Source organism: Malurus melanocephalus, unplaced genomic scaffold (assembly GCF_030028575.1).
Source record: "Malurus melanocephalus ecotype Western Australia unplaced genomic scaffold, MMel_1.1 scaffold_146, whole genome shotgun sequence".
Lineage (NCBI taxonomy): Eukaryota > Metazoa > Chordata > Aves > Passeriformes > Maluridae > Malurus > Malurus melanocephalus.
The window spans coordinates 530,267-550,836 of record NW_026623378.1 but is presented as its reverse complement, the minus strand read 5'-3'; the positions used below and the strand labels follow the sequence as shown (position 1 = coordinate 550,836).

The window sequence follows — 20,570 nt, the reverse complement described above, 5'->3', positions numbered from 1 at the left end:
CCAACCTCCAGCTCATTGCCTTAACAAGGTGTCACTGGCATGATAGTTGCTACTTAGATATATAACTTYCTTCATCCTGATAATCCCACTGCAAAATGGGAGCAAAAAGGGAGCTGAAGCACAAAGGATATTAGCGTCCCCCAGCTTAGGCCCTACACAGTGCTGACCTGGCTCCCAGGTGACTGAGGTCAGGCAGTGTGAATTTGCTCCAGATGCCACCAGAGCTTGTTCAGTTCTCCTGACTACATGGTGAAGGGGCATTTACAGTCAGTGGTGTTGGTTGAAGATAGTGGTGGATTTTTTTCCAATTTTCCTGAAAACTGTGCTTTCAGCCTGTGATGCCCAGGAGAASTGATTAGAGCTCCAAGGCTGTTGCAAAACTATCTTGCTGTGGCTTTTTCATCTCTGGTGTTCAATTTACAGCTCTTTTTGATGTAGGTAATTGCCTTGATGGATATGCTCTTGGATTTTGAAGTAGAATTCAGGAGGGCATAATATTTGTTAGTCTATACAGATGTTTGGTTTAAGCAAAGTAAATGACATTGCACCACATAAATCCATTGTTATGTTTGTCTTTCACTCACCTACATGTCTTGATAACAAAGAAGGTGGCAGTCCTGCATCCTAGCAGGAAAAATCTAAATCTGTGTTTTAACAGTGATCCATTGTATGTTCTTGCAAAAACTTAGTGTTAGATCTTGTAAATGTGCTGTAAATCTTTCTGGTGGGATAGCTCTGAAAATGGATGACTCATTGTAATCCTTGTCAACATRAAGCTGCACAGCTCTTCTGGACTGGGGATAAAGGACACAGATATGTTACCTGCCCTTGTGAGGGCTGTCAGGTAATTTTGGTTGCCTGCCACTTCGCTCCCAAGCAAATCTCCCAAATGTGTTACACTGCTGTAACTGCTTGTGCCATGTATTAAAGTTTGTGGGGCAGACTTTGCTCATTCCAAAACTATTTCTTCCGAGATAGTAGGATACTACCCCAGCCCCCTTGGATTTAACAGACATTTAGTAGAATGATTAACTTGTTGACTGCCTTTCTTCAAGTACCTTAATGATTTCCATGTCTAAATCTCTTTTAATTTACCTATGCAGCATTTAATTACACAAGTCTGTCACAGGCAAATTTTCCAGTGGTGGTTCAGCATCTGATTCAAGTGAAATTCATGTCAACAGAAAATTTATGCATCAGTCTCTTAATACCTTTTTTGATGCTGTTTGAAGCTGACTTCCTAATGGAACATGGAGATAACACAAAATGATATATGGTCCAATATGGTTGCTATGTTCACTTGTAAGTTTAGGTTATAAATCGTTTTCTTCAAGCAAAGAGGAGGTGCAAATAAGGAATAAATTATTGACTTTGACAGAATCTTCTAACGATAGGTTTCTTCCAGCTGGTAAAACAAAGCCATGTTCATTCCCTTTCCCTCCTTTTTATGTAAGACATCACCTCACATCATGTATTCCTGTGAAGTCAGGGAAAACATGCAAATGATAACAGGTTCGCCAAAGACATTTACTAACTYCTTAAATGATGAAGTTTTTAGTAACCCCTTTCTACTTTATGCACCCTTTCAAYAGCTGCTTGCTCCTTTCAGATTCAGGGGAAAGGTTTTTGCTCAACCTGATGTTATCCTGCAAGTTCATGTTTTGGATTCCACTGATCTTTCTGCATCAATAACACATCCATTTCCTTTTACCCTCTCACTTAAGAATATTTCACTGATTACTAATCTGTTTGGAAGGAATACACAGAAAATAGATACAGGTTCTTGCCAGATGTCCCTATGGATTTCATAGAACTGTATGGATTTGATGGGAGCATATTAGTCTTAGTAAAATATGCATTGGTACAAGCACAACAAAAAAAGGTGCAGTGTGAAGATAACAGAGTGCTCACACAATTGGAATTTTCTTCGAGCAATCAATGCAGATTACCTACACAGTGTTTTATATTCACAGCAAGAACTTTGCTAAATTGGTGTATTATTATTCCTCTCCCTTCTTAATCCTTTCTTCTGACTTAGGTTTAGCCAAATTTGACTTTTTATGTCAAAATATGCCTTTAAATGACAAACTGCAGCATTTCAGCAGAAGCGGGCTGGGAATGCAGCCACGCAGAACTGCAGTTTGGTATCACTGAAATGAGTGGTAGTCTTGGTCCTCATGGGAAAGGCTTCTTGCCAAGGAAAGGAACAGAAAGCCTATTGTCTGGAGACCTTCTGGTTACAGTTGTGTAAATTTGTTTCAGTTTGGTAGGAGTGATTGGGAATATGACCCAGATTGTAAATAGGCACCTGGTGTTGGCCATAGGAGAGATGATGCAGGGAAAAAGTCATCACACCAGCACGTGGACAGGCATCACCCCTTTGGAAATGCCTGCAGTCACATTATAACCCTTCTCCTCCACAGTCTGGCAGCGTAACGCTCTCCTCAGTCTGATTTTCTCTGCAGTTGCCTCAGAGTTGTTGGAGGAAGATGCAGTGGTGAAGGCCTGGGYAGGGTCAGTGGCTGTGCTTTTGGGGAGTGAGGATTGCAGCCCTGGGTGTGCTGGGGAGGATGTGAGGGACCCAGAGCAGGTTGGAACCAGGGGTGGAGGTGCTCTCTGTGCAGAGGAAGGTAGAGGAAAGGGMTCACTTGCAAGTACACAGCATCAAGAACAGGGATAATATTTGGGAAAAGCTCCTTGGCCACGCTGAGCAAAAATGAAGGAGCTGTAAATTCAATGGGATGTAAGAATGCCAGGAGGGGCAACTTCAGAGTCAGAGCCAGTGCAGTACTGTGTGAAAGTCTCTTCAAAAAAGGACAGAGATCCATCACCTGCTTCCCAAATGTGACATTTTAGCCCTGTGATTGGCTCCCTGAGGATGCAATGCCTGGGACCAGGAAATGTTGGGACTGGCTTCCCTGCACGCTGCTGCACCTCAGTCTTTGGAGTCAGAACTTGCTGTAGATGTTCTGTATCAGTCAGAACTCAGCTGTAGAGCTGAGAAGAATTGCTTCTACTGTTTGAGTTACCTCTCTAGACACAGGTAGCTTAATTCACAGTAAATTGGATATATATTTGATAAATATTTGTATATCCACCCAGGCTAGAAAATTAATAAAGTTACTAGAACATGAATTGCAGCCTAGATTTAGCCTTTGCTGGATGTACCAATCATGATCATAACCAAATATGTATCATTGTTGTCTTGATCTGTTACTCATCTCTCAAAATGCATTTGAGACACCTATAAATGTGTTTTGCTTTCAGTTAGCCTACTAGTTTTAGGGCCATGTACCATATTCACAATATAATGAAATATGCCATCTCTCTCTGCTGAACATGGACATATTTCAGGACTTTGGAAGAGAAGACAGTCCTACAGAATGCAGGATATACCTAATACTGTTAGTGTATTTCCCCTTGGGGTTGAGACCTTCCTGCTAGAAGAATTAACTCCTCCAGGGATTACAGTTCAAAGACCAGTGCCCACTTATCAAAAAACCCATTGCTTTCAAGAGGGGTTTTAGTTGTATTAAGAGAGGATTTGCACACCAGCCCTCCTGTTTATTATTGCTCCTGTAAGTAACCAATGTGATTCTCTCTGAACCATTCCTCAGTGAGTCTGTGCTACTGASCATGTATGTAAATGAACTTCTAGCCCATGTATGATGTAAGCACATCTTTTTTCCTGTCACTGTGGTATTGTATATATTGGTTCTCTAGCAGTCTTCTATCAGCATCTCTGTGTCCCCGCATTTCCTGATGATACTTCCCATACAAACATTACTTAAGTCTGAATTCTGCATAGCTTTCCTTAACTTCATTTAAGATCTGTTTACCTTTAGAGGGATTAATCACATCTAAATTTTTCCTCATCTAAAACCCAAATGTATTGATGATCTTGTTTAAGCTAGGCTTTGTTTACTGTTATTGGATGGAATGGGCAGAGAAGATAACATTAAGAAAATAAAAATATACAAGGTAAAATATTTCCTCTTCTTGTTCTTTCCACATTTTCTCCTTTTTTCTCCTTTTTCTGTTTGTTTTTTTTTTTTTTTCCAAAATTTCTTTGTCCCTGTAAAACTTGCAGCTTCCAAGAAGTTTAATAGAACTGCCACAAAGATATGTTGTCGGCCTGCAAATTCTCAGGGCCGTATTGAGATAAATCAGAATAGGAAAGCYGGTGATTGTCAGACTGGAAAGAGGGCAGAGGGCTGCTGCATAAAACACTCTGCTGCATTTGCATTCAGGTGCCAGATAAGCAATGCTGGAAGTTCTTCTGGCATGCCTGAAGGAGCAATATAAAACAGCCACTGTTTCTAAGCAGAGGTGACTCTGCAGGGCTTAGACTAATACTATTAAGGTCCAAATCAGAAAAGGTGGTTGCAGTCAGCAATATTACTGCATGACCCCCTCTGTCMTGCAGCTGAGGATGCTAAGCCCAAAGTTAGGTTTTGTTGAACTGAGGGAATTATAATGTATTTTAGGCAATGAWGGTACAATGGAGATATGGGGCCAGGAATATAAACCTAAGGAAGCTTCACTCATTTAAAATATGTCAGATATGACCATGGTATGTTCAGTCATTAAATTGGACTGTCACGGATTTGTACGTGGCTGAGGCATCTCAGAGGATAGCACTTTGTTTCCAGTTAGAATGRTGCTGCTGGACAGATGTTTATTCTGTTCTAGGTGCATGTTTAGGTAACTTCATGATAATCAGTTCCTCTGCTGCTTTCCCTCTGCAGAGGAGTGCACAAAGGGTTTGTCCCAGAGAATTCAGAGATCCTGAATGTCCARTCCTGATGGAATTTGCCTGTTGCTGTGGGGCCTTTGTAGAAGAAGAGTAGAAGAGCTCTGGCCATGGTGGCTGGTCCACTCGTCCCCTAAGGTGAGGTGAGAGTTAGTGTCTGACTTGTCTTACTCTGGGGTCACTCTGCCACTGGACCTGGAGGTTCTGTGACAGTGCCACCGATGCCCAGCACTTCACATTTGCATCACGAGGTGTCTCTGGGTGCCTGAGCCCAAGGCAGCAGATAGGGAGACACCAGGCAGGCTGGTTTACACCCCTCCATCCTCTGCCAGCTCGCTGGGCACTGCTGACCCCAGTGGGGCCTTGTGGGGTGGGGTGGCTCCTGCTCGTGGACAGAAAGGGGCCAAGCACGGCCTCGTGAGGGAAGGGTGTGAGATTCTGTCCCCCGAGGGTCAGAGGTCTGCCCTCACCTCTGCTGCTCTGCACTGGGCAATGTGTGCACAGTAGAATTACCACTGACAGACTTTGGACGTTCCTTGCCAAAACCTCTGTGGRTTTGTTTTATTTCTTCATTCTAGAGGTCTGTTAATGGCTTTGGTCCTGTTGCTCTGGAGCTGCCTTCATCAGCATTAAGTGCAAGATCCAATTTAGAATGACGTAATGCATTAACGTGCTCTCCACTTGCATCAGGCGGAAGGATTTTCCACTTTACAAGATGTGTCCTGCCAGAAGCTTCTTGGAGATGCATTTACCTAATGAAATTGATTTAGTGTCTGGCCTGTGTTGCTAATAAAACCTTCCATACAAAATAATGATAATAAGGTATTTTATGGCTTTAATTGATGCTAAAATAAGTTTGATTTGCTTTATGCCACGTTTTTTCTAAGTATCTGGAGAAAAGAAATAAAAATAAAYTCTGTCCAATTGCCATATTAAAAATGAATGACTTAGTCATGCTGTCTGTGTCGCTCAAGTTGCACTTTAGAGCTTATGAGGAGAATCTTCTATTAAAACCTTTCTGGCTCCAATATATCTATATAGGAAAAAATATGAAAATGATGATGTCAAGTGATTAARTTAATCTTATTAAGTACAAAGCAAAAATTTTTCTCTGAACTATATCTCACCTAAGAAAGAAAAGAAAGACTGCCATGTGCTGAACTTTGCTGACAGTAGACTTTGACCCCATTTGCTTTGCATTTGCTTACACCAAAAATATAAACAGGGGAGCTGCTTATTCTCAGAGAATGCAAAACAAATTCTTACATTTCAGATGAATGACACTTGCTGACTGCTTCTCTGTATGTTTTTTCCTACAACTGATATTTTTAGTTTGGTGCAGAGAAGAAACTGTTTACTTTCCTTCCTAAGTAAACAGCAAGGGAGCACAATTTTTATGATATGGAGTGCAGGATTGTAAGTGAAAAACTTAACTCYCACTAGTTTCATTATGGAATGGAATTGTCTGTCATGAAAAAAAATGGTTTTACTCTGCACACAAAATAGTAGTATTGATTTTTAAGTCTCAAATAAATATCACCTGCACTTACAAGAAAATTATCTAATGAGTGTTCATTTTACATTAAATCGCATAATAAGTGAATAACTGTTCAGTAACTGAACTGGGATGTATTATTGGGAGGAGTAATACATTTAAAAATACTGTGGAAACCTAGAAAGCTGTTGCACTGCAAAGAATGCTTAAGACAAACCAGAATTGTGTGTAGAAGTGAATTCATCATCTGTTGAACACAGTAACCAGCTTTTGCTTCCAGTTTTACTTCTTCCATCTCCCTGAATTAGGGAGGGAGCATGAGTGTAAGCAGAAGAAGCTTTTTCTTGCAGCCCACTCACCAATGCTGCTTCATGCAGTCCTTGGAGTGCAGCTACTGGCATCTACCCTTACAGTTTGAAGCATCTGATTTCATTGCCTTTGTTTCACTAATTCTCTCTGTTTTCTTCTGCTTGCTCCATTCTRAGACTTCACCTCGAGTATTGTATCCTGTTCAGGGACCTCCAACGTGAGTAGCCAATGGAGCTTCTGCAGCAAGTGCAGAGGATGATCAGAGGCTGGAGCTCATCTCMTGGGAAGACAGGCTGAGAAAGTTGGAGTTGTAGCTTGGAGAAGAGAAAGTTCCAGGGAGGCCTTGGAGCAGCTTTCCAGCACCTAAAGGGAGCCTACAAGAAAGCTGGAGAGACTCAGCACAAGAGTGTGTAGTGAAAGGACATGAAGGAGTCACTTKCAACTGGCAGAGGACAGGTTTAGATTATGTGTTAGGAAGAAATTCTTTGCTGTGAACGTGGTCAGGCWCTGGCACAGGATSCCCACAGAAGGTGGRCATGGCTGCTCCCARYRCACCAAGGTCTCCTCCTCCTCYTCTTCCTCCTCCAGTTCCTAATGTCCAAAGCCYACCTGAGCTGGTTTCCACACCTCCTGATGTTGTCAAGTTTTTTCAGGGTGAGGGCAATCCTACTCCCTTGACCATTCAGATCAAGCCTAATGGGTGTATCTGAGACTTAGCCCACCGTTTGCATCATTTGGTGGTGATGTATTGATGAAGGATTCAAAGATAAAATAATMAACAGGGAGAGAAAACTCCAACATGTGAGTGCTGATAACTGGATTATTGGCTGACTGGTCCTTTTCCCTCCCTTTTCCTCATTTCAGAGACACACTTGTCAATACACTCCAAGCTATGAAACCTGTTAATGTTATCTCTTTTATTTATCTGGTTTTATTAATCCCTCAGCCTACCTCTGGGTCTTTCTCTTTCTTGTTCAGAAGCGACTTTGTCATGTTAAGTAAATAGCAGCTTTCTTGACAAAGYGCAGAGCATTAGCTGCTGCTAAGGCATGCTTTATTGATTGCTGTTGATTTTTACAAATTAAGTTTACTTCTACTGCTCCTGGCACTTAGTTGTAACTTAGATGTTTCATTAGTGAGGCAAAATTGARGTTCATAAAAGCAAACCTTACAATACAGTTCTGCTTTCTACAAGTTTATTATCCAAGAGCTCCAATGGAGGGAAACTACTTTATCAGATSCATTGAAAAATAAAAACCAGATGCAAGATGTTAATTATGTTGTATTGCTTTTTCAAGTAGAATTTAACTTCAGATGTTTCAGTCAATATTGTGAGTATTGAGCTGAGGCAGAGTCTGGGCAGCAAGGCAAGTTGACCAATGAATACACTAAAAAAACCAATAAGCTTGGTCTTAGCTCGGAAATCATTAAGGGAACTGAGAAATCGTTAAATCCAGGAATGGGACCTAATGGAAGTCAATGAGGGAACAACTATGGCTATTTAATAATCGTCACTGTATAATGTCTCATCTCTTCCGAAATAAAAAATGAGATACTTGAATTTGTCTTTAAACTACAATAAATGTAGAATGTGAAAAAAGCAGGGGAAAAGTAATCCTTTGTGCCATCCTCTCAATAAATGTTATCTTCAAGCCTTAATTAATTATCAGAGTAACTTGTGAAACAAGTTCATGTGAAACAAGCTTATGTGAAACTATGGCACCATAAAATGTCTGTTTAATAGTTAGCCCCAACCACATCTAGATTMCCTTGAAACTTTGAAAGTTCATTACCCAGAATTATTGAAAAATTGCCAGTGTAATTTCATTCTGAAAACCCTAGGATGAATTCTGCATGAGAACAGCTCCACACCAGAAATCCTGGTGAGCAATCTTTGTTAGGAACAACATTGCTGTAGTGCAGTCATTGACCTTCCGGCAGTTTGTACATAGATAGGTGGCTGCACTTCTGAGTAGTAACTTCTGGTTACATATTTGAAAGAAAAAGCACAACCAGCAGGTCCACCAACAGGGAGGAATGCTGGAAAAGTGAGGTGAGAAATGGTGAACTCTGGGTCTGAAGCCACCTCAGCCACATGTCCTACAAGTATTCTCTCACAAAGGTGGTTCCTCAGCCTTGACAGGAGGCAATGGGGAAGCAGTGGAGGTGTGAGGGTGGCTACACCATGTAGACTTTGGCATGCAGCTTTGCTGGAGAACTGGAGTCCCTTAATTGCCTCTGTTCCAACAGGAAAAGAGACCAGCTTCAGCAACAGGCAACTCAAGATATGCTTAGTTTGGAACATCCTGTCTATCTTGACAGTCTGTTGTCAGGGATCTGGCATGGATGCATAGGCACAGAAGAGATTTGTGTTATGAGGAGTAATGTTCATAGCAGGTCTTCAAAATCTGTCTGTCTCTCACAGCATTTGCAGGTGGAAGCTTTCCATGTTGAATGGTTGGTGGTGAGGGTTTTTTCTCTCTTTTTTTTTTTTTTTTTTATTTTTTTTTTCCCAGCTCCATTCATTCCCTCCCTCAACTTTTAACTCATATTTTTGGTTTTGTGTCTGGCACAGGGGTCAGTTTTTCTGTTAAAACTGTAATGATGTATGTCTGGAAAGTGGGGAGTAGCAATCTGATCAGGTTGAAAGTAGTCAGCTCCAAAGCTCTACTTTTATGAGAGTGTTGGGCATTTGTGGTGTAAATAATTTATATACTTTCACACTCATCAGAAAATAATAGCCTTTATAATAGTCTTTATAAGCATAATACGTCCTTGTTGGAATGAACAGAATTCTGCTCTGAATCAAGCAGCAACTTCGTAAACTTTGTGCATGTTTGTTGTGCTCCACTTTTCTCACATGTATTGTGTTCTTTGGAGATGAAGAGTGCTGAAAACATGGGTGGTCTATGGCTGCCTTTGCTAATACATGGGAAACAAATGGCTTAGAGGGGAGAGGACAAAATAATTTGACACTTGGTCTTTGGCTGACCTTTACACAGAGCTGAGCTTTTCTCAGCATTCCTGAAGCTGCCACACAGTGCTGCATCAGGTGGCACTCCCCAAAAGGGTCCCTTWCCTGAGCCCTGCTGTGTCAGCAAGTCAGAGCAGAGTGGTCACTCCTGCAGATCTGTGAAATTGAAATATGCACGTATTTACTGGTTTATTAACTGTTTGTCAATATCGGGCATGTTGCCAACAGTTCAATAACTGCTTTATCAACTAGGCCTTTTTAAAAGATAGTAAAGCCTTGTAATAGCACCACTACATATATTTTAGTATTAGATAGAAGGCTTGCAGTCCATTAGCACAAATAACTATTTTAAATCTTCCCAATCCCTCTGTGAGRAAGTAAATTATTGCTAATTCCTGGTCAGATTATCTTGCCTGTGATGAATGTCCCCAAAAAATATATTTGTGTTTTTTTTCTTGCTCAAGAGCCATTGCCTGAGGAGGGTGTTTTGAAGAAGGAAGAAACGCTGTTCGTATGGTTCCAGGAAGCAATAAGCACCTTCATGAAAATAACTCAAGTCCCCATCCTTAATCCCTGCCTATCCTTTTTTATCTGATGGACTCAGCGAGGGCTGGAAGATCACAGCGTGGCTGAAAACAAAAGGGAGCGAGCAAGATGTGAGCGGCCGATGTCTGGAACACCAGGMGCGGCGGTGGCGATGTGCTAGGGCCAGGTGAGCTGCATGCCCGGTAGCCATGTGGATCGCCGTGACTCTGCTGTGCTGCTCGGCGCTGGCCCGAGCATCGTGCCCCTCGCAGTGCAGCTGCGCCTTCCACAGCCCCGCCGAGGGCTCCAAAGCCAGGTACGGCCGAGAGGGGACGGGGGGTGCTTCTGCTCCTCTGCGGGGATGCTCCCAGGGGAAATATTCTCTCTGCACTTTGGGGACATTATTTTTCCAGTTGCTCTGCGCTCTAGCTGTGTTTGCAGAGGATTAGCTTCTGAAAACACAGTAAGCTGATTTCAGAGAAAGCGTTTGGGTATCTCCTCTGTGAGAACAGAAGTGATATAATTATTGCTGGTGTTAATGGCAAAAAGAGAATAATTTCTAAACAACATTTTATTTTATTTTACCTTTATACTGAAAATTCTGGTTCTAAGATGTTTTATTCTGCTCTACTGGTTTGTTGCTAAAGTGTAACCAGATTTGATTCATGTTGTGGTACCAAAACCTTCAACCTTTACTTAAAAAAATCCTTCAACTGGAGATTTTAGGCAAAGCAATAGACTCTGTATGAGAATGAACTAAAAAAAACCACACAGTAACAAACAAAAAAAAAAAAGTCATTCTCAGACTGGAAGCTTTTCATTAAAAAAGAAGAGAAGACCAGAAGGACATCCATCTTTGAATGCAAAGCCATTTGACGTACATTTCTCTGGAGGACTGTTATAAAAGAGTCCTTCTGAAGGGTAACCACAAGGTATCTGACTTAAAGAAAATAAAGGCCCTATTTTCAGAAGGTGTGGTTCATAGTAGAGGAGGTTTTGTCTTTTTACAGAGAAGCAGTATTTGCATAATCCTTTGTAATAAATTTTTTCATTACCAAAATGAAATATTTTGGAGCCCCATGAAACAGCTCTACTTTCTTATCTGTTTTATGTTGCTATAGATTTAATACTAGGAACTTTCCCAGTCAGAAGCATGGTAGAGACACAAGTAGCCTGCAACTGTTAAAAGGGAGTGCAACRGCGTGAGAGCCAATTATTGCTCCATAAATGTCACAGTTCCCAGGGGAATTTCCTCTCAGTGACTGGAAAAAGCTGTTGTGCATTTTAGTAAGATACATAATAAAGCAAATATCCGTTAGTCCCTTAAGGAGCATAATGTCACCTTTTTTTTCTGCATTATGATTCATATTTCTCACTAGAAGGAGATTATCCCACAGATTAATATTTAGTGCTCACTGACATAGTTTAGGGATGCTATGAGAAGCATGCTGTTTTACTGCCATGATGTTTTTGTTAGCAAACATTTTGTGGCATGACTACAAAATGAAAATGTTTTATTGAAAGATTTCTGGATTTTGCTTATTTGATAGATTTTTATCTTTTTCAAAATCTCAAGCTTCAGCTAAGAGTGGTCTGGATCTAATGCCACAATAAAATTGCTGGATGAGAGTAATGTACTGTGTTTTGATTATAAATTAAAAATTTAACTGTAGGCTCAAACAGCATTTAAATCTGGGAAGTTTGCATGACTGGTTCAGCAAATTTACATGTTTTTATTGATAGTAGAGGAATAATTGCTGTCAGCCAACACCCATCTGGTTTTGACAGCTTTGTAATATTCTGTTTATAGAGGCAGTGTGATAAGAAAATGTTACTTGACTGATCACATTACATTTCTTGTGGTGTCTTGTTCAGCATGTGGAGCAGAACACACCCTATCTCTAACCTGTTACCTTTTGCAGGTGGCTTTGTATTTTGCTAAGAACTTGCCTTTCCCTACTTGCTGATAGGCAMATTAAAATTCTGTCTTAGAGACCTGTTTTGTCTCCCTTCATTTCTCATGGCTATCTACAATCCCAAGTCACAATTTTTCATATGAAAGCTGCACAAATGCAGCATGGGCTTTCCATGCTTTGACCTCTAGAGATTAGAAATGTGGAGGAATGATTAAAACACATAAATCTGCCTTGCTTTCAGTATAGCATTTCCCAAGGAGTTAATTTTCTATGCTTTCACTCTCATGACTATATTGCATGTGGTGCAGTGAGTGCTGCCATCTCTACACACCTTCCACAGTAAAGCAGAGCTTACTCCAGAGAGTGTTTCCAGTGAACTGACTTTCTTATCCTCATTTCTCAAACCAGAGCTCCTGCATTATATTTAATTTATATAACTTCTTTCCCTCCCACATGTCAATAAGGCTTCTTTTTGTATGGCTTTTATCATTCAGTTTATGGATCCTTTTAGTTTGCACTGAATCCTCTGTTGTGCGTGAATGTTGTCACTGCTGTCTGTCATTAAGTACTTTAAAAAAACTGAAAGTAAAAACCAACATGGGCCAGATTCAGACTTGCACCACTCCAGGAGAGCCACAACACTGTCATCTCTGCAGTCAGAAGGTACATATGAATTACTGCAAGTTGATGTATTTACAGTGAGGATGTTCAGCAGCAAGTAAAAAATGACAAGAAGAAATCTTGTGAAATAAGAAAGGCAGATMGAAATCTTGCATTGAAATGAAGTTTCAAAATCTTTTCAAAGTAAAAGGAAGTCACTTTTGTTTGTCCTTCCCCACCAGGACAGTTCTGTGTAATGACCCAGAGATGACCCTCCCTCCTGTGAACATCCCTGTTGATACAACCAAGCTGCGTATAGAGAAAACAGCCATCCGCAGGGTGCCAGGAGAAGCTTTCCACCTCCTTCACAACCTGGAGTACCTCTGGATGCCCTATAACTCCCTGGCCAGCCTCAGTGGGATCACCCTCAAGGGCCTTCGCCGTCTGCAGGAGCTGAGGCTGGATGGRAACAACCTAATATCGTTCCCCTGGGAAAGCCTGGCTGGCATGCCCCAGCTGAGGCTGCTGGATCTGCACAACAACGAGCTCACCTCAGTCCCTGCCGAAGCTGCCCGCTATGTCAAGAACATCACATACCTGGACCTGTCRAGCAATAAGCTGATGACTCTTCCTCAGGCTCTCATTGCCACCTGGGCCAACCTCCAGGCTGTTCCCTACTTCCCCAATGACAACTCCAAGATCATCCTAGGTAAGAGAAGTGTCTGTCATTTCACAGGGGGCACAAATGTCAAGGGTTCCTCATTTTATTGCAGCATTTTCACCCATTGTAGTTACCACAGCAAGTGCACTTCTATTACGTGTATACAATTTAATACCCTAAATAATGTGTGTAAATTCATCTKCGTATTAATAAACCTCAGGCTCATCACATCCAGCTTATTATCCATAAATTTAATCACTGGCTTGAATCTTTGTAGCACAAAATTGGTGACTTGCTCAAGGCTTTTTAGTTATTGCCACTGCCATTTTGGGTAGAAATACAAATACATTTACAGCTCTTCACCATTTGTGTGCTCTTTTCTAATAACACTGCATATGGAATTGACCCATTTTAAGCMGAACTAAGGATGGATAATTTATTATGCCCAAATTAAAGAGGAATAATGCCATGACTGAACATAAAATCTGGGTCAGAGCTGCCAGTTTGTCTCTTCCCAGAGCCTTTTTTATCTGTTCACACAGAATTAAAGCTTAGTCTACCCAAACCCACCAGGACAGCCTTGAAGGGCAGCTATGAAGCTCCAGGAATACCCTTTTTGGTGGCAGTTCTAGGCTCCTCAGAGGTCTGGCTTTGGGGCAGTTGTCCATTTTTGTGTCAAGGAATCTCACCGCTGACTCTCAGTTGCAGGATCCCCAGGTGAGGTTTTGACCACATTTTCCAGTTCTGGGGACTATTATGATTATTACAAACAATAGCTATTGTTCACTTGTTCAAACCCATGGCAGGTTGATGATGGCTCAGAGCTGTTGCCATCTGCTGTTTTCCCTTGCTGTGCACTGAGCCAGCCCCACAGACTGTGTTTGGTCCCTGAGGTGTGGCCATCTGCATGTACAGCCTCTGCAGCCAGGGGGGTGAGTTCAGGMACCTGCTGATAACCTCAGCAGAGGCATCACAAGATTCCTCTCACTCTGGCAAGCACCTGCTGCTCTTTGTTCCCYTGATACATTTTTTAGAGAGGTAAAGTTTTTAAAACCAGACTGCAGAGGAGAGAGATACAAGACTTTAAAAATATACCAAATGCCACCTACAAAGCTTTTAGTGTCCTTAGCAGATGTTGTTTAAGGTTTCATTAGCATCAGGAGAGGAGCAGGTGTTTCATTAYCCTGTTTCGCCAGATGCAGTTACAAGTTCTTTAAGGCAAAACTGGCAGTTTGGGATTGCCCATTTCATCTGTGGCAAGACTGCCTAGATCATACTTTTCCCTTTTTATTTTTAGAGTCAAGTTACATGTAAAAATGTTATTCCATTCAATATAGATTAGGAGACTTTTATCAAGAAGAACAGATCATGCCTTGATACACATGGCCAAATTGAGTTTTTAAGTATCCAGCTGTGCACAGGTTGATTGTGCCAGGATGCTAAAAAATTCATGTAGGCATATGAGTATAATGCTAAAATTAATGCAGTAATGTATAGACACTCCAGCTTTTAGGTCCWATCCCGTGGACACCCACAGGAACCAGGTAGATAAAATGCATGTCCCTCACAGGAGCAGCTGGGAAAACATTGCATGTTTCTGTTTCACTCTGCTCATGACTGTTCCTCATGGAGGCATAAAAAACCCATGAATAATAAAAGGAGCCAGCCCAATCCCTTCCTTTGTCTGCAGTGCATCACTGTGACTCCTCCTCAGAGCCCCTGCTCGCAGACTCCTTCAAGAAGAAGTAATTCCTTTGCTAAGTTGCTGGCTCGTAGTCTGTGCCAAGGGTCCCGGCTTTTCCAYATGAGGACTGCCCACGTGAGCCATGCAACTGTGCTGTGCAGGGCACCAAAGGGCTCCCTGGGGCTTTGAGGCTGCTGCAGCTTCAGCTCTGCCAGGGAATCTGGGATCAATTGTTATCTAGTGCTTGAATTAGGAGTAAGCTGCTAGCAAAAATCTCACWAAACAACAGAGCCAAGCTGAACGTTCATTATTTACTTAGTCCCCCTCACTTTAACATATTAATTTATAAGAATTTGCCTCCTGCCCATCCCTTTCAGATCCTCTTGTAAGCCCAGAGAAGAAGATATGGAATGCACTCAGAAGAAATTTTCCAGCAGCRTCTTTAAGACAGTTTGAGGGAATATCTTTACTTTCAGGCAGGTGCCAGCCCCAAGGCACATCCTTGGGCTGTGCATGGAAAAGAGGAGGCAAAGCCCCCTTGGAGGGAGCAGAGCTCACCCCTGTGGCAGGCAGGAGGCCTGGGAGCTCCTGGCATGCTTCAAATGTGTGCCTGGGGTTGGRTGGTATTCATATCCCTAGGGACAATTCTGCTAGCTAAAATCATTAGAGACCACAACCTGTCCACAGGACAGCTGGATGTGAACATCTGTAAGTAGGATGACRCAGATTTAATCAGAATACAGCAACTTCTGTTCATTGATATGCCCTGCTCTCATTCCAAATTTGCTTTTTCAGTACTATCTTCACATGTCTATTTATAATAATGTCTCATTTTTTTTTCAGAATTTGAATTCAATAGGTGCAAACTGGGAGAGCAGAAAAAAGCAAAAAAGAAACATTCTAAGACTCTGAAAGAGGAGTGTGTTTTTCAATATACCCCTTTCTGTGTGTGTAGCCTTAAYATAGTTATGGTCTATGTTCTTTAATATACCATAACAGGCATAATCTTCAATTTAATCCTTAAAACAATTCTTTCATCTTATCAAGGATAAATTAGCATTTTAGGAAAAACAACTGATTACCAAATTAGTGAAAAAAACTTAGAACAGCAGGGCTGGAAGATAGGCAAGTAGGATCAGCTACACCTAGTGCAGGTGTGAAAACTGGCATGACTGTCAGGCTAATATTTTAATAATGTCCAGTGAGAAGAATTTTATGGCTTATCTAAGGAAGAAACTTCACAGTCTTCTCATGCCAACAGAATCCACACCCCTAGTCCCAATTGTTTTTTTCATTCTAGAACTAAATGTGTTCATAGTAACTTCTTGCTTTGCTTCTTTGTGTGCATGAATCACAATTTTTCACTGTATGAATATCCTGCTTTGGACTTAAAGAATATGATTTCAGATCCAGACTTTGAGATACTTTAGCAAGCCACATTTATTCCATTCTGGCAACTGTGGGATCCATCAGGTTCAGCCAACAGCAGTGGGGGGGGGGACAATCCCTGCCCCACATATTCCTGCACAGGCAGTTCTTGCAGAGCAGACTGGGAGGCTATCACACTTTATCCTGCTGAAAAACAGAAACAAAAGTGGCTGTTGAAGTGACTTGATGCCCTGATTTCYTTTTGACAGGCTTGCAGGACAATCCTTGGGTGTGTGACTGCAGCCTGTATGAAATGGTCCACTTCCTAAATTTCCAGTCTCCTAACATAGCCTTCATTGAGCCCAGGCTGAAATGCTTCACCCCGCGGAGCCTCGCCGGAGTGTTCTTCAGCCAGGTGGAGCTGAGGAAGTGCCAGAGCCCCGTGGTGCACACGTCTGTGGCCAAGGTGAAGACCATCCTGGGCAGCACGGTGCTGCTGCGCTGCGGCACCACGGGCGTGCCCATCCCCGAGCTCAGCTGGAGGAGAGCGGATGGGGCTCAGCTGAACGGCACAGGTGCGTGGGGTTTGAGCTTTGCTGTACACGTGGAATGGGTGAGGCACTCTGGTACCGTGAGTAATCCACTCTTGCGCTGTGATTTTCTATAGACAATAAAATTACTTACACRTTGACCTAAATACTATCAGATAAATGTATATTATCATGAGTAAAATGTTGGCTTTGCTGTGTTTCATAGCAATTGTGGGGGTGAGACAAGTCAAGGGATTTTCTGCACATCTGTTAGAGCTGAAGAAATGAAATATTTCCAACTGTAGCAATAAGCTGTTTTCACTTAGTTATTCAGTCACTGAAAAGGCTTCCCATTGAAGYACTCTATTATTCTTTTATTCTATATTCTCATTTCATTCTGCTGCTAATCAATTAGCAAACACCTCTGGCAGAGAGATGTCTGATGTGAATTCGACTGGGATTCAGATCTGCTGTAGAAGAATGGGTTGCAAACATACCTTACTGATATATCAAAAGACAAAAAAAGCCACTAAACTGCTGAAGGGTACAATACTTTGGTGGGAATGTCTCTGAAGAATCATTCCCTCTGAGAGATTGACAAGGTTTCTTGGGGAAAAAGCTCTGTGAAAGAAATCCTAACCACCTGCTCTGAGCACCTCTTCTGGGGAAAGCCTTCAGACACCAGTTTTGTGACTGATCATGTTTTCATTTCCATTCACAAGAAAGTTTGGAGCTATACATGCAGTGTTGGTCCTTTAGTATGTGGGGAATTCAGGGAAGAAGCCTTTGCCCCACTGAAAACAGCTGTCCTTAGCTTTGTGTCCCAGAGGTTTTCAGTCAGGATCTTCTTGCCTCCAACTTGCCCTGAGTTCTAGTTCTGCCCCGCCTTTCATAGAGGATCTAAACTCAGCAGATAAATTGCTAACTATGGGCTCTGATCTTCAAAGGGTTRCAGGGCTCCTCAGTGCACAGAATGGGAAGAGAGCAATTTTCTTTCACAGCAGTAGAACCATTTGTAATAAATACCATCTTTTGGCACCTGCACAAGTCATTGCTCTGTTGTGCACGATGTGCAGGATGTAGTAGAGCTGCTCCTCATAATGATAATGCTGCAAACATCCCTCCACCACAAAAAATAAAATGGGATCATTTCCCRAAAGCCTATGTTGAGTTTGTTTTGAGCCACAAGTGAGAATGACGTATTTTGTGCCCCATTAAATCAGATGCTAGCACCTTTCAGTAAAAAGTTGGCTGAAAATAWAGGTTATTTCTCAGCAATGGCAGCTTCTGTGCCAATGCCAGGATGTGACTGTTTGAATGAGAAACAGCCCTGTATGTACAGGTAACTGCCATAGCTAGACCCATAGCTTTATGGTTTTTAATACACTAATTAAGTAAATAATTAAACTGAAAAAGTAACTTCTGCTGCCTCGTATTTCACCCCTTTGGAAGGGGCCTGATTGCCAAGGTTAGATCCTGACCCCAGGAGGSCTTGGGAGAAGTTTGCATCCTCTCACCTTTCTCTTTCTCCCTGGTTTACCTTTCAGTGGGAAACGGTTTAGACAGAGGGTGCCCATCCTAAGGAGGCTGGTTATATAATGAAGAGGGTGCTTTGCCCTTCCATGAGATCACAACTTTTTTTTTTTTTTTCCTGTACAAATAGAAAAAGGTAAAAAAGCTAATTTTAGCCTCCAGGTCTCAGCTGTGYACATATCATTTGGTGGTAAGTGATCACACCTGTGTAAGGATAAACACTGCAATAATTAAGCAATAGAAGGGATAATATCTTTTGACTATTTTCCCATATAGTCTAGGCTAGTCCATGTGTGTTTATTACAATAAAATCTCAACTTTTGTGGAATTTGTATTTTCTTTGCCTCCAAGGTCTGCATCTAATGCTCTAATCAATCATGTTACTGCCTGCTCCTTCCACTCTTAAGTATTGTACCTACATAATAATTTTCAAGATTTTATTTTTAATGGAATAACATTTCCTGATATGTTTTCAAGCTGTACATCACTTTGGAGGAAMGAGCATCAAATGTTTCACATATATTCATTTTGAAGCAGTTTAAATTCTGACATAATCTAATTACAGTGTTACTGTCCTTTTCTTYAGATTTACTTTGATTTGTTCTTGGTGGCAAGGAGAAATGATGATTGTACTTTATCGAGCAGATATTGGCTGATGGAGTCTCAACATTTTAAAAACATGGAATTAATTCCATTTATTATTGCCTATTTATTTAACATTTTTCCTGCCTTGCAGTTCACCAAGAGATTTCCAGTGATGGGATGAGCTGGTCTATCCTGGGCCTGCCTGTAGTCTCTTACCTTGACTCTGGAGAGTACATCTGTAAAGCCAAGAATTTCCTGGGGGCAACAGAGGCGTTCATCTCTCTCATCATCACAGACTCAGAGAGCACAGATGACCCTAACTCTGCTAAAGGCACATGGAATGGGAAGGCCAGCGGGATGGAGGCAGCTGCCTACAATGACAAGCTAGTGGCAAGGTACGTCATCACCACCTCCACTGTGCCCACCCTGGGTTCTGGAGCGGGCACTGGAGATGGCCTACTCCTCCCGGACGTGGCACAAGACAGCAACCCCCAGAACCTGCTGGTGAGCCCCACCCCGGGCCAGGAGCCAGAGAGAATGGTGAGGTCTGTCAGGGTGATAGGGGACAGCGACCAGAGCATCACCCTGGCCTGGAAGGCRCCGATGGCAAAGAACACCACGGTGTTCAGTGTCCTCTACGCCATCTTTGGGGAGAGGGACATGCGGCGGATCAACGTAGAGCCGGGCAAGACCAAGGTCACTGTTTATGGGCTGCTGCCAAAAACCAAATACATCGTGTGTGTCTGTGTGAAAGGGCTGATCCCCAGGAAGGAGCAGTGCATCATATTTTCCACAGAYGAAGTCGCCAGCGCGGGAGGGACGCAGAAGCTCATCAATGTGGTTGTCATCAGCGTGGCCTGCGTCATTGCTGTTCCTCTGACRCTGGTGGTCTGCTGTGGAGCGCTGAAACGGCGCTGCAAAAAATGCTTTGTGCGAAAACCCAAGGAAATTCAGGAATCCTACGTCACCTTTGAAAGCCTGTCCCCTGGGGCCAAGGCCAAAGGTGTGGAAGGAGAATAYTTGACTAGACACACCCCTGATGAGTCCAACAGGCTGCTGTCYGCTCGCTCCAGCGTGGACTCGGAGGCCATACCAAAGATAGAGGGACAGCCTAATGAATACTTCTGCTGATAGGAACCGTCAGCTCACCTGATGGAAAGCTCATGCTGTATCTGTGACACTGCTCCAGCACTGCAGGCCACCCTGGCCATGCTTCTGTCGCTGACATGTTCTGGAAGAGGTTCCACAGGGTGGATGGTGCCCAAGCTTTAAGAAACATGTTGCTCACACCACTTGGSTTTGCTGCTTTGTAGCTGGTCAAAAGCTTCTGTGATAATGGCCTCATTCTTCTGGACCACTTTTTTTTTTCTTTTTTCCTGTAAAACAAGTGTGCACACTAAGTGTGAGGACATTAAGCAATGTTTCTGAGTGTACTCTGTTTGGTGTTGTTTAGGACCTGCTCTGCAATATTCTAAGTATTTTACTTCTCAGCTCTTTTCATATTCTTTTGGTTGACAAACAGGGGAATGTTTCGTAATTTTAATAAAAATATCTATGAAGGTGAAAATTGAGAGTGTCACCTTTTATATGCCCCAAGTTTGCATGAAACATCCAGCTTGATGCTTCATAGATCACTC

General features: G+C 42.2%; 1 protein-coding gene across 1 annotated transcript; it reads left to right on the top strand.

The window, feature by feature from the left end:
• Nucleotides 1-10,110: 10,110 nt before the first annotated feature.
• On the top strand, nucleotides 10,111-20,282 carry LRIT1 (leucine rich repeat, Ig-like and transmembrane domains 1). Its single transcript, XM_057371420.1, has 4 exons — nucleotides 10,111-10,372; nucleotides 12,815-13,281; nucleotides 16,555-16,860; nucleotides 19,085-20,282. Exons 1-4 carry the CDS (start codon nucleotides 10,266-10,268, stop codon nucleotides 20,062-20,064), a joined length of 1,860 nt encoding a protein of 619 aa, XP_057227403.1. The 5' UTR covers nucleotides 10,111-10,265; the 3' UTR covers nucleotides 20,065-20,282.
• Nucleotides 20,283-20,570: the final 288 nt, after the last annotated feature.